At 45.9% G+C, this 14120-nt stretch overlaps 1 protein-coding gene across 1 annotated transcript in view; it reads right to left on the bottom strand.

The window, feature by feature from the left end:
• C9H13orf42 (chromosome 9 C13orf42 homolog) overlaps positions 1–13432 on the bottom strand; it is a 28372-nt gene extending 14940 nt beyond the window's left edge. The window contains exon 1 of the mRNA XM_028884124.2: positions 13037–13432. Coding sequence (XP_028739957.1) covers positions 13037–13432 — 396 coding nt within the window. The remainder of the gene's footprint in view (positions 1–13036) is intronic.
• Positions 13433–14120: the final 688 nt, after the last annotated feature.

Here is a 14120-nt window from a genome sequence, read left to right as displayed (position 1 = left end):
TACATAACACACACACACACACACACACACACACACACACTAGGGTTGCCAGATTTAATAACTAAAAATACAGAATGGGAGCTAAATTTCTATTTCACACAATGAGTAATATTTTCAGCGTAAGTAAGTGCCGAGCCTGAGACGGTGTCATAACCCTTAGAGTTAGGCAGAAGAATCACTTGCACCTAGGAGTTCAAGACCAGCCTGGGCAACACAGCAAGATTCCATTTCAAAAACTACCAGACAAACAGAAACAAAACATAAAAACACATCCATCATTTACTAGAAATTCTAATTTAACTAGGTACCATCTGCTTTAGTTTGCAACCTCAAACTAAAACACACAGGAGAAATGATTGCTAAAACATACATCTAAACATATAATAATCATTTTTAGATCATAGAATTTTAAGTTTTATTTATTTTCTTTTTTATATTTCTTGTGTCCTATAAAATTTCATCTCAAGAGCAAATATACCTTTTTAAAATCATATCTTATGAGACTGAGCAGTCTCAGTGGGGAACTGACCCTGAGAGCTGAGTATGGCCAGGAGAAACACATACTGATGAAAACCCAGCTGCCTGTGTGGCCGCGCTCCGCAGTCCAGCAGGTGCTCAACCTCTGTTAGAGTTCTCCACACTTCATTGGGTTCTTGACACCATTGTGATAACAGGTGACTTTCTTCAGTCAGGTGACAGGGAGAGGTGTGCATTTTGTAGCTAGTTCCTTTATGCACATCCCAAGTTCCTTCATGCACATCCCAAGCTGTTCACCGCTAGAAGGTCCAGGGGAGAATTAATGAGCTTTCATTTGACAGAGGTGGGTGAACAAGAACCCTGATTTAAATAGCAACCAGCTCACACAGGGATCAACGCCCTCCCCGATGGCCTCCCTCAGCCAGCCTGAGCTCTAGGAGATCTTCCCCGTGATGCTGGCATTAAACTCAGGTCTTCATGCTTACAGAGGCTCTTACCCACTGAGCCATTTCCCCAACCCCATTAAAAAATATATATATATATATATAAAATCATTCTAAGAAAATGGCTTCTTAAGGAGTCATTGACTGGAATGCACATATTACATATAGTTTGAGGACACTAAAGAGCAGTCACTTAGGGACCCTGAAGTGCTGCATTGAAAATGGTAAACTCCATCTTATCTTTATTCTACCACACACAGCTGAAAAGGAAGGTGGAAACATTCAATTAGATGACAGTTAAAGTTACATAGGTCACAGTAACTCAACCTCACTGACCTGGACATTTCAAAGGGATGAGCTATTTTTTAAGCCAAGTGGAATCAAGGAGTGATTACGAGAAAAGAAAAACATGAAACAGCTCAGAGCAACCACAGCAGGAGAGGGACACAGCCTGGAGAAAGGAGCAAGGAGAGGACCCCCAAAGCCTAAGTGAGCAAGTCTGAGGAGGGACCCAGAGCAAGCCATGGAGGAAGTTGGGCTCCCTTCCATCAGTCTTCTCTGATGTGGGTGACAGAAGAAGAAACAGCAAGACAGCAAGACAGAGGAGAGTCCCATCCTTACAGAGAGCATTCTTCAGAGGTCTTCATTTGCTTCTTTGTCATTGAGCCAAAGTCTTGTGTAGCCCAAGCCAGCCTGGGACGCACCCTAAAACTCAAGCTGGTCTTTTTTATTGGGGGTGGAGGGGGGGTTCAAGACAGGATTTCTCTGTGTAGCTTTTGGAGCCTGTCCTGGAACTCACTTTGTAGACCAGGCTGGCCTCGAACTCACAGAAATTCACCTGCCTCTGCCTCCAGAGTGCTGGAATTAAAGACATGCGCCACCACCACCTGGCCAGCCCAGGCTGGTCTTTAATTGACAATCCTCCTGCTTCAGCCTCCCCCATGCTGGAATTATAGGGTGCAGCACACCCGCCTAGCTACTCAAAGAATTTTACCCAACATTTTTATCACACACACACACACACACACACACACACACACACACGCACACGCACACGCACACGCACACGCACACGCACATGCACACACACCTCATCTTCCAAATGAGAACAGGAACATCATCTCATGTACCAGCACACCGAACAGTTCCTGATATAGTGTGCTGTCAATGAACGTGCTAATAAATGAATAACATATGATTTCTAAAACATTACTGAAGACATTGTCAATCACACAACTCAGGGGTGCTTATGTGAAGTACCGTATAAGAAAGACCGAAATCTAAAGTTGGGGGGGGGAAATCTCACTTCCCTAGATATAGCTTATGCCCTACACTGACCCAAAATCCTCAGATATGATTTCTGTTGTTTCTGTGTGTGTGTGTGCGTGTGTGTGTGTGTGTGTGTGTGTGTGTGTGTGTGTGTGTGTGTAAGAGAGAGAGACAGAGAGAGGGAGAGAGGGAGAGACAGAGAATAACATTCAGAAGTTGGTTCTTTCATCGTGTCAGTCCTGAGAATTGATTGACTCTGGTAGTTAGGTTTGGTAGCAGGTCCCGTTAATTCTGAATCATCTAGCAAGCTCTGTGGTTTCTGATTTATGAATGTTATAAACAATGTAGTTTATTCATCATTATGGTATCATCTTTCTCTGTGGTGTGGGAGAGAAGACTGGCACAGTATCTGACTGGGACTCTCACCTATGTGGTCTTATTATACCCACCCCAGGCTCACCTCCCTTCCAGTGTGTTCTCCTTCCTTCCCTCCCCTTGGGAGTCCTTGCACACTCAGGGTTTCTCCAGAGAGCTGGGATAGCAAACCCCTTGGCACCCAGGTGCCATGACTTAGTCACACTAATATTTCAGAGAAGCCTATTAAAATGCCTTACTCAGGGGTGGTGGTAGGAGTTGAAAATAAAAAAAAGTAAAAATAAATAAAATGCCTTACTCCAGAGCAGGACACTGTACAAGTCTTGATCCAATGGTGTACTTTGAAATCAGGTTGTGTATCATGACCAGTATATAAATATAGAATGGAATGGGAAGAGTAGAGTACTATAGAAACACCAGAGTACCAAGCAAGGAGCAGATAAAAGTTTACTTCTTTAAAAAAAATGGTTACAGACTTGGGTAAACTGGCTCGGTATCTAAAGCAAAGAGGAAGAGACGGTGACATCCAGGCTCTGGGGCCAGGGTGTGGGATGAGGGATGTGGGACTGCCACAGCACCCTGGGATTACAAGAAGCATGCCTCACTTGGGAAAGCCAGCACTCACAAAAGATGCCAGACTTTACACATTTATACATGTCCACAAGTGTCCAACGGTGTCTACTGCTAGGCTCCAGAGAAAGAGAAAAGAAAAAGATACTGGTTTTGCTTCCAGTCCATCAGTCTTGCTGCAGTCCATCCAGGGGATACACAGCTGAACAAGGCACAAGACGATGTGATAAGTGCTAGAACAGAGGTGCGGAGCTGGTGAGATGGCTCAGAAGGTGAGGCGCTTGCTGCCAACCCTGGCCATCTGAGAGAGAGCCCTGGGGTCCATTTGTTGGAAGACAAGAACCAATAACCACAAGTTGGCCTCTGATCTCCACCTGTGGGTGCCCATCCATCCATCCATCCATCCATCCATCCATCCATCCATCCATCCACACAAATAAATAAACAAACAGAATAGTAGTGAAGTGAATTTATGCTAATTTGGGAGAAGAGCAAATGAAGCTAATTCTGGGTAATGTGGAGCAAATACTTTGTCTCTGATTCTGAAAGTCTGAAGTCTAGGGCTAAGGTGTGGAAAGGGTCATGCTACCTCCAACAGTGCTGGGAGGGGATTAGCTCTCGGCCATTCTCCTAACTTACAGCAGGCCTTGGTTTGCAGCCACATGACCACAGTCTCTCTGTGGCCCTCCCCAGCCTCTGTAGCTGAATGCAGCCACCCCTTACAAGGACAGCAATCATAGAAAAGGGACCACTTTACTCACATGGCTTTATCTTAACCAATTATATCTACAACAAGGCCTGTCAAGAGCGAAGACATTATAGAATCTCGAAGCTTGGGTCCCTCGCTTCGCTGTGAGACTACAGAAACAGTGGGCCCCTGGGAATTGAAATCTCCTTGGGTTCTCCTGCTGGAGAGAGAGAGAGGTTGACTCCTGATGCCAGAGGAGAACCTTGCTCCTCAGGAAAAGATTTCACACAGTTCTGACAACTTATCAGATCACCTTTCAAGACAGATTAGAACCCAGCAACGATGGGTCAGAGTCGGGTGGGGCCACACTTTGATGGGGACTGTGCTGCTATGTGTTCTTCCTGCCCTCTGCTGAAATGTTTTGTTGAGCCCCCAAAATGGTCTTAGGTGTCACTTCTTTTGTTTTTTTGTTTTTCCAGACAAGGTTTCTCTGTGTAGCTTTGCGCCTTTCCTGGATCTAACTCTGTAGACCAGGCTGGCCTCGAACTCACAAAGATCCGCCTGCCTCTGTCTCCTGAGTGCTGGGATTAAAGGCATGCGTCACCCCCAGCCCGGCATGTGTCACTTCTTTATCTGCTCCTCTTCCCACTGTGGCCACCACTGGGTACATCTTTCTCTGCTTTTCACATCCCTTGCCTCTTAATTGGTCTGTGGAGGATGGGAAGCCAAGCCTGGCTTGTTATGGCTGCCAGGGACCAGGCTTTGACTCCAAAATCTCTGGTAACAATTTTGGCCAAGCCATGAGAAAAGACACACTGAGGTATCAGTCATTCGCAGCAAATTGGCCCTGGATGGGAAGGAGGGCTGAGCTTCCCCACACAGTCCCTAGGACCACGCTAGTCCAAGGACTTGACCTTTCCAGTTCAGGGGGCATCAGCAGCTTTCTGCTTGTGTAAAGCAGAGAAAAGAGGGTGTGACCTCCTTGCCCTGAAGTCTGGCCCTCGGGAAGCTCTCCACTTAGCAAGGAACCACCATGGGCTTCGCCTTCCTTCTTAGTGCAGAGGCAGCTTTGAGCTATTTGAGCGCTTGTGTAACCAGGGCAAATATTGTCTGCACGGGCTTGCCGTCCGTAGGAAGAATTCTGCTTGACTGGCCTTTCTCACACGTGTGATGATTTCGTCTAACAACACCCACTAGATTAGTCATTGTTTTCACAGGTCATTCTGCATATGAGACGGAGCTAGCAAAGCACCCGTCCTAGAGCTGCGGCAAAGAACCGACTGCCAAACCTCTGCCCGCTTCGTTGATTGTTTTTAACTTATTGCGTGCTAGCATCTCTGTTCTTGGCACGGCTACTTTAAAATGTATAGGAATATGAAGGTTTGGGGGACAATATTTGTACTGCATTAATGTGAAATCCACTCTCTGATTTGCCTGTCACTGGGCTCTCTCTCTCTCTCTCTCTCTCTCTCTCTCTCTCTCTCTCTCTCTCTCTCTCTCTCTCTCTCTCACCCGCCTCTCTCCGTCTTTTTTTTCTCTCTCTTTGAAAAAGCGATTAGCTGAAATAGAGGAATTCAAAAGTTGACTGTAGTAGACACTGGAGTGATGGTTCTGTATATGAGCAGGTACTGCTCATCCAGAGGACCAGAGTTCAGCTCCCTGCACCCACTTCAGGCGGCTCACAATCCCTACTAACTAACATTCAGAAGCTGAGCAACCTTATTCTGTATATGATAGGTGATCACCCGTTATAAAGCCTTGCTCCCATGCATTTCGAGGCTAATTAATTATTTACAGGATAATTAATTAATTAAAATATACTAATGTTAAGTGTCCAGAAGAGTTCTAAGCAGGCTCTTGCTTGGTAAATTTCAAGTATAAACTTAAGAGAGGAAAAAGTAAAGGACTGACCTGTACATAGAGACACTCGTACACAGTTTCTGAGCTTTGCTCCACATGAAACATACATATGTTTTTTTCCATGTTGTGATGGAAGAATTTCTGAACTAGAATGACAAGGGTGTCACCCAATGCCAAGTCATTGGTAGCAGATAGTGCACTGTGTTATAAATAATGTCAAGAGATTAGGTATTTGCTCATCCAGTTTGGCAGTATGTACATTACAAACTTATCAAGCTGGCACAAACATCATTCTTGAAAAGGTAGTGTTAGGCTTAGAGTCTTTGTGTTGGGTCATTAGATACTTATATTTGTAACAGAAAATGCTCTTGTAATGTACGCAATAGAGTGCTATAGATGTAATCCTCTGACATAATATGATAAAACATTATTAGAAATTTTGTTCATATTTTAATGACTTTTTAGGTATGAATTTAATGATCATTCAATGATTGTATCAATAAATACCAACTGTACTTTGTCTGGAGTATAGATATAAGTCTATGAGAAAAGTAAATCTTAAAAGACTTAATATGTAATTAGGCTAACCATAAACAAAATGCTGTCTGTCTACAAAATCTTTTTAGTAAAATTTTTAAAATGCTTTGTGTCCAAAACAATCAGTATTTCTTAGATTAACGATCTACTTTTGGTAAAATTTTAAAAGGGCTAACATGAAAAGATAAAAATTTTATGGTTTTTTTATCCTAGTTTTTCCAAGTTTTCTTTTAAAAAGAATCAGAACTTATTTAAATTTCTGTTTAGGCTGAAATGATTTTAAAGATTTCCTAGCCTAGTTAAATGGCGCTATCACATACACAGCACACTTGTGCACTAGGGAATATCTGTTTATGGTAATTATGTTATTTTTATAGAAATTATAAAAGGTATTTCAAAAATAACTATCTGAAGGATTTCACAAGGTCAAATTTTAATGCCCCAGGGCTGGGAGACAGCTCAGTGGGAAAGTGCTTCCTGAGCATGCATGACAACTTGAATCCCCGGCACCTACTGCAAACTGGGGGCAGACAGGTGGATCCCAGAAGACACTGGCTGGCAAGCTGAGCCAGAACAGCTTAGTGGGAGACCCTGCCTTAAGGTGGTAATGTAGAGAGCAATAGAGAAGGCTATTCATCACCCTGCTCTAGGTGAGCATCCACACACTCAATGTTCACACATCTCTGTGCACATAACACACATGCACACACACACACACACACACACACAATTTAATACACTGCTAGAACCTCATTCTCTGTGTCTAAAGTGAAAAAAAAAGCACAAGTTAAATGCATATCCCATCTGCATTACATAAACCTTCTAAGATGCAATACTTAGGAGAATGCCTGAGTTACTCTCTTCTTGCAGTGATAAGACACCATGACCAAGGCTACTTTTTTGGTTACAGTTTCAGAGGGTTAGAGTCCATGGCCATTATGGCAGGGGACAGGGCAGCAGGCTGACAGGCATGGTGCTGGATCAGTAGCTGTGAGTTTACATTCTCATACACAAATGAGGGGGGGGGCAGAGTGAGAGAATTAACTGGGAATGGCATGAGTTTGTGAACTTCAAAGCCCACCCTAATAGTGACACACCTCCTCCAAAAAGGGCCACATCTTCTAATCTTTCCCAAACAGTTCCACCAGCTGGAGACAAAGCTTTCCAATATATAAGCCTATAGGGACCTTTCTCATTCAAACCAACTCAGAGAATATTTTCCCCAACCAGTGTCTTCCAAACTAGAATTATTAGTGGAACTAACTTTTCCCAGGGAAGTTCCTAATTGTGTCATGAACTAGCCCTTTAGGCAATGAGAACTAGATAAGCCCTAACATTGGGCATGTTTAGTAATTAAAAGGCAATGGCATCGGTCATCAAGTACATCTATAAGCAAGTACTGGATTTTTCAGACTTTCTCTTTTAGTTTTCTTTTTAAGATTTATTTATATTTTTTTATGTGTATGTGTGCATGGATGTGTAAGTGAATGTCACCTGTGTGCTTGTGGAGGCCAGGGAAGTCACTTGAGTCCTTCAAGCTGGAATTCCAGATGGTTGTAAATTACCCAATCTGAGATGTCTGCTTGGGTCCTCCGGAAGAGCAGCACTCATTCTTAACCTCTGTACCATCTCTCCAGCCCCACAAACTAGTTTTCTTTAAGTATTTTTTATTGGCTGTGTTTTATATTCATCTTATGTAACTCTGTGGCCATTGCTGGTTAATATCCTGCAGAAGCAGTTTCTAACAAAGGACCCTGGACAAATTATCCCCCTAAGATATTAGGTTATCACCCACAGGACAGATGGCATAAAATTCAAGAGTAGGCTTGGCTTAAGAGCCATCCCTTTTATAGCACTTAGTTGCTTGAAATTTACTCATAAAGGGTTTTATTGGCACTAACTCCTTGGCCTCTGTTACTTGTCCCTCATGATATAGGACCGTATCAGCCCATCTGGGCCAGATCTTGTCCCAGTAATGAAGGAAAGTTGATATCGAACCAGATGCTAATCATCAATGTCTTCAAAGAAAATTGCTCAGAAGCAAGAAAAGGAGTTATCAACCCTGAATGAAGTCACACTGGACAGGGGGTGCCTGCCTTTCATTGAGAGGCTGAAGCAGGGAGGTCTTGAGTTTGGGGACAGCCAGGGTTTCATAGGAAGAACCTGTCTCAAAACAGCAACAGGGATGGAATCACTTACAGAAGCCTTTCCAAAAGCAGCTCAAGCTGAGAAGTCACAACTTTGTGGCTCTTATCCATGGTCACAGGGTCACATGTGCTCTGACTTTGGCCCCTCCAATACTACTTGTGGTATTTCTTTGAGTAATAAAAGCATTTCAGATATTTTCACAAACCCAGCATATCACCCTAGATCTCTCAAAAACTGAGGTCTGAAAAGGTCTGACAGCAGAGGAGACATTTTTAGAGAGACGTGTGCCATCAGATTGCTGAAACAATGGTTCCCATTAAAAAATCTCAATATTACCTTACACCTATCAGAATGGCTAAGATTAAAAACACTGAAGACAGCTTTATGCTGGAGAGAATGTGGAGCAAGGGGAACTCTCCTCCACTGTTGGTGGGAATGCAAGCTTGTACAGCCACTTTGGAAATCAATATGGCGCTTTCTTAGAAAATTGGGAATCAATCTTCCCCAAGACCCAGCTATACCACTCTTGGGCATATTCCCAAAGAATGCTCAATCATACCACAAAGGCACATGCTCAGCTATGTTCATAGCAGCATTATTTATAATAGCTAGAACCTGGAAACAACCTAGATGCCCTTCAACTGAAGAACGGATAAATAAAATGTGGTACATATACACAATGGAGTACTACTCAGCAGAGAAAAACAATGACATCATGAGATTTGCAGGCAAATGGATGGAACTAGAAAAAATCATGCTGAGTGAGGTAATCCAGACTCAAAAAGACAAATATGGCATGTACTCACTCATAGGTGGATACTAGATGTAAAACAAAGGATGACTAGACTGCTACTCACAACTCCAGGGAGGCTACCTAGTAAAGAGTACCCTAAGAAAGACACAGGGATTGCCCAACGACAGAGAAATAGATGAGATCTACATGAGCAAACTGGACAGGGGTGGGGGGGAGTAATGGAGGGCAAGGGTCAGGGGAAAGAGAGCTTGGGGGAGCGGGAGATCCCAGCTGGATCAAGAGCAGAGAGGGAGAACGAGGAAAGAGAGACCATGGTAAATGAAGACTCCATGGGAATAAGAAGAAGCAGAGTGCTCGAGAGGTCCCCAGAAATCTACAAAGATACCTCCACAATAGACTACTGGCAATGGTGGAGAGAAAGCCCGAACTGACCTACTCTGGTGATCGGATGGCCAAACACCCTAAATTGTCATGGTAGAACTCTCATCCAGTGACTAATGGAAGCAGATGCAGAGGTCCACGGCCAGGCCCCAGGTGGAGCTCCCGGAGTCCAATCGGTGAGAAAGAGGAGGGATTGTATGAGCGAGAGATGTTGAGACCATGACTGGAAAAAGCACAGGGACAAATAGCCGAACTAGTGGAAACACATGAACTATGAATCAATAGCTGAGGAGTCCCCAACTGGATCAGGCCCTCTGGATAAGTGAGACAGTCGATTAGCTTGAACTATTTGGGAGACCCCCAGGCAGTGGGACTGGTACCTGTCCTTAGTACATGAGCTGGCTTTTTGGAGCCTGGGGCCTATGCTGGGACACTTTGCTCAGCCTGGGTGAAGGGAGGAGGGGACTGGTCCTGCCTCGACTGAATCTACCAGGCTGAGCTGAATCTCCAGGGGAGAACTTGCCCTGGAGGAAATAGGAATGGGGGGTGGATTGAGGGAGGGCGGAGGGGGGGCAGGAGGAGGGAAGACGGAATTCATGGCTGATATGTAAAATTAAATTAAATTATAAAATAAAAAAAAAGAAAGTGAAAAAAATCTCAAGGCTACGAAACTAGATCAGTCAATAACACACTTGCCACACAAGCATGGGGACCTGAGTTCAGTTCCCACCACCCACACAGAAAGTGCATTTACAATCCCAGTGCCTGGGAGGTGAGTCCTGGGGGTTTGCTGACCAGCCAACCCAGCCTAATCAGTGAGCCCCAGATCCCAGAGAGAAATGCTGTCCCCAAATCTAAGGTAGATGGCTCATGAGCAATAATATCTGAAGTTGACCTCTAACCTACACACACACACACACACACACACACACACACACACACACACACACACGAGAATTAAAATTCCCCTAGAGATCTCACACTTGCAGCATTGAAAGACTGAAACTCTGCTTCCAGGGAAGGAACTTGCCTCCAAGGAAGAGAGAGCACACGGTGCTAACAACTTTTCAAGGCCACCCTGCAGAACAGACCAGAGGCAAGCCCGTGATGGGTCACTAATGAGGACAGCACACCCTGCCCAGGGCTGCTTTCCTGTACATCCTGCTTGTCCGGTATTAAGCCTAAACTCATGTCAATGTCCTGAAGATGAATAATTTTTCTTCCTCTTCTCACTGCAGCCAAATTAATTGCCTCTCCTTCCTCCTCTTTTCACTAGCCCTTGTCTCTTTAATTGGTGTACTAGGATACATTGTTCATTACGCCTTCCAGAGCCCGGGCTTTGACACTAAAACTCTGGAAACAACTGGAATCCTATACTTGTTCCTCTTCCCAATGTGGCCACTGAACACATACTCTTTCTCTGCCTTTCACGACTGCTTTTCTCTTTAACTGGAATTTGTTGGGACTTCCCAATCCTGGACTTTAACCCTAAAACTTTTCGGTACAACATTTCCAAATAAAATCTCCTTTGGTGATTTTGGGGACCAGATCTTTAACATGTGAATTTTCAGAGACTACATACAATTCAGCCTGAAAGGGAGAGCAGGGAAAAGAACAGTGGGGCCCTAAATCCTGACTATCCGTGGGACTAGGGCATTTGAGGAGGGAAGAGCCCTCTTGGTGGCTGCCCTGCTGGCCCTGGAGACTGAATGCATCCTCTCACAGCCAAGGCCAGCCTGTGGCTTTCTGTAGGCTGACGGCAAAGGATTCCAGCGGCTGGTTTATGGCCACTGACTGGGTGTTCCTGGCATTTCTGAGGTAATAAACTTGGGCACAGCAGGATGGACTGGGTCCTGTGAGGTGGCACTACTCCACCTGCCCAAAAAACTCAGAAGAGCAAAAATTCAAACTTCAGTCTGTTCTTCAGCACCCTTTCAATATGCTCCCTTCTTAGGTAAAGGACCCTAAAACAATGGCCCAAAGAACTACAATTGCCCAATGCCTGCAGAGAAAATAGGCTGAAACCCTGGCACCAAGGGAGAGGCTTGCCTCCCTGCAAGAGATTTTACCTGGTTCAGACAGCCGCTCTCACAGCCAAATCAGCATCTGCCTTTCTTTCTATAAAATTGAAACATTGTCTTTTCTACAAAATTGTAACATTGTTCCAGGAAAGGGGAAAGAATCTAAGTTTTCCATCTCCAGTTCTGGTCAAACTGTAAATAAATCCATTTTCTTTTACCAATGTCTGTTCTCAAATTTCTTCTGAAATACAGGGAAACCGAAGAGAAGTTTATGCCAGGTAAACCTGTGGAGGTCACCCATGGCAGGTGGCCGTGTGCATTACAGCTGCTCCACGGGGCTGGAGCTTTTGTGTGGCCACCCCCATCCTCAGCACCGTAAGAAACCAACTGTGTCCTAACAGAGCGGGCTTCATCTGCAGGGAACTACAGAGCTGTTCTCCGTACACAGCTAAGCAAGACCCGGACTCCCAAGAGAGCCAAGCTGGAAGGGAGCCCAGAGCCCTGCAGCCCCCTTTGTCATCAATGCCAGTTCCAGTAGAAAAAACTGTCTCAAAACCCATAGCCAGCTGGCACAGGCCTGGGCATCTTGACCCTAGACGAGGAGGCCCTCTTTGGGGCTCAATGCTGACCTACTTTCGCAGTTCAAATGATTGTTTAACCCATTTCCACCTAATATGAAATGCAAACGGTTGAAACCTGTTAGCTAAACCGAGCCCTAGAGACTTGATAGCAGTCCAATCAGCCATTCAACATTAATGGACCTTGAGGAACCCGCGGGACACTCTGGGGAGAGAGTGGAGTCCACCCTGCACACTTAAGTCTTGCCATCAGGAAAACGATCGTTAGAAATATGCAACAGATGACACTCAAACCCAACAGACACGATAAATAAGGAAACACAGCGGGAAATGGTAGCATGGTGGCACTGGTTTCTAGCCCTAGCCTTCAGGGGACCCAGGTGGGAAGACCGCAAGTTCAAGGCCATCCTAGGCCGCATAGAGAAACCCTTGGCATAAAATGAAACAGGCCAAGAAAATGAATAAAGGGATAACTGGCCTGGCAGACAGGGGTGGGTCCCTGAACCTCAGTTTGCCCTTCTGAAGCAGAAGATCTGGAACACAAGAGGTTTCTTTCATTGATGTCGTGCTTGGATCTGGTTTGAGGCCTTTCAGATGTGGTCACAGCAGTTGTTTTAAGAGTAATCATTCGTGGAGAGATTTGTTGTTGTCCCCCAAAAGCCATGCAAGCATCACCCCTCTATCAAGTCAGGCAATTCAACCACAAGTGGGGAACCTGGTGGCTCTGAAGCCCATGCCCTTGTCTCCTGCTCTGATCCAGTCCCCTATCTCCTCTGCAGTAGAAAGCAGTTTCCCCCAGCCCAGGAACCTGGGACATCTGGGGACAGCAGCCCATCCTGGAACCTGTCCGACACATTCAGGAGTGAAGACTTCCGACAAGGGTCCCAAGACTCTGGGAAGAACCACGGCTTGCAGCCAGCCCACCCCACACTTACTTTGCCTTCTCCTGGGGTCTTTTGTGCTCCCTTGGAGGACTTGGAGGAGGTGGAGCCATCACCTTGCATGCGCCGGGGCCTCAGGTCACTCAGGGTGCTGAGATACTTCCTGCGCAGGGCCAGCAGCTCTTGAAGATATTGCAGGCAGTCCTGGGTGCGCGAGTACATCCAGGCACGGTCCTCCTGCTGCAGGTAGTGCAGGCTGGTGTCCATGCTGTGGGTGCTTCTGTACTTTTTTAAGGACTCGCTGGACTTCTCAAAGTGGTCCCCAACCACATACATGGAGCTGCTACGAATTAGCCTGACAGTGGGGCTCGCTCCCGCGTAGTAGGGGCGCTCGGCTGCTGCCTTCCCCTGTGGGCCGTGGTGGAAGATGGAATGGAGCTTTCTGAACATGGTGCTCCGTTTCCCTCCGTGGGAACTGTTGGCCGACCGCATAGGTGTCACCTGATCCAGCTGTAGGCAGAGGAGCCCACAGCCAGGCCCTGCGCCCTGCCTCCCAGGAGGTTCCGCTCTCACAATCCCAGCGAGGAACAGCTGTCCTGTGTCAGGCAGGCAACCGGCACCTCTCTCATGGGGGACGCTTCCAGAGGAGACACAGCGTCAGGCAGGCCTGTCAAAGCGGCTGTTGAAAATATGTCCTATGCTTTTCCATGGAAAGCTTCAGCTGGAGGGAACTCTCGCGACATTCTACCTGCTCAGTCATTATCTTTCCTTTGCATTTTCCGTCCTTCAGAGAGGTCTCAGCAGGTTTGCCCTTGATCTCTGAGCTGGCCCTGGTGCTGAATTCTGTAGGTCCAAAATAAAATCTTACTCGTCAGGGACACCCTCTACCAAAACCCAGGTGTTGCGCTGGATGAGATCCAGCCCCACTCCCACCCCCTTGTAGGCCAGAGTGGACATGACTAGGGTCCTTAGCAGGAGTTAGCAGATGCCCTGATAAACCCGACTCTAAGCAGGCATCCGAGCGTCCTGGAGGAGGCTGGCCCTGCGAAAGAGGACCTCCTGGAGGTCACCTGATAGCAGGCCTTTGAGGGCTAGAGGATTCAGGTATCTGGATCACGACTTTTAGCACAAATGTGTC

This window comes from Peromyscus leucopus, chromosome 9 (genome assembly GCF_004664715.2).
Source record: "Peromyscus leucopus breed LL Stock chromosome 9, UCI_PerLeu_2.1, whole genome shotgun sequence".
In the NCBI taxonomy this organism is placed as follows: domain Eukaryota; kingdom Metazoa; phylum Chordata; class Mammalia; order Rodentia; family Cricetidae; genus Peromyscus; species Peromyscus leucopus.
Note: the sequence above shows the minus strand (reverse complement) of the source record. Positions and strands in the feature narration are given on the sequence as shown.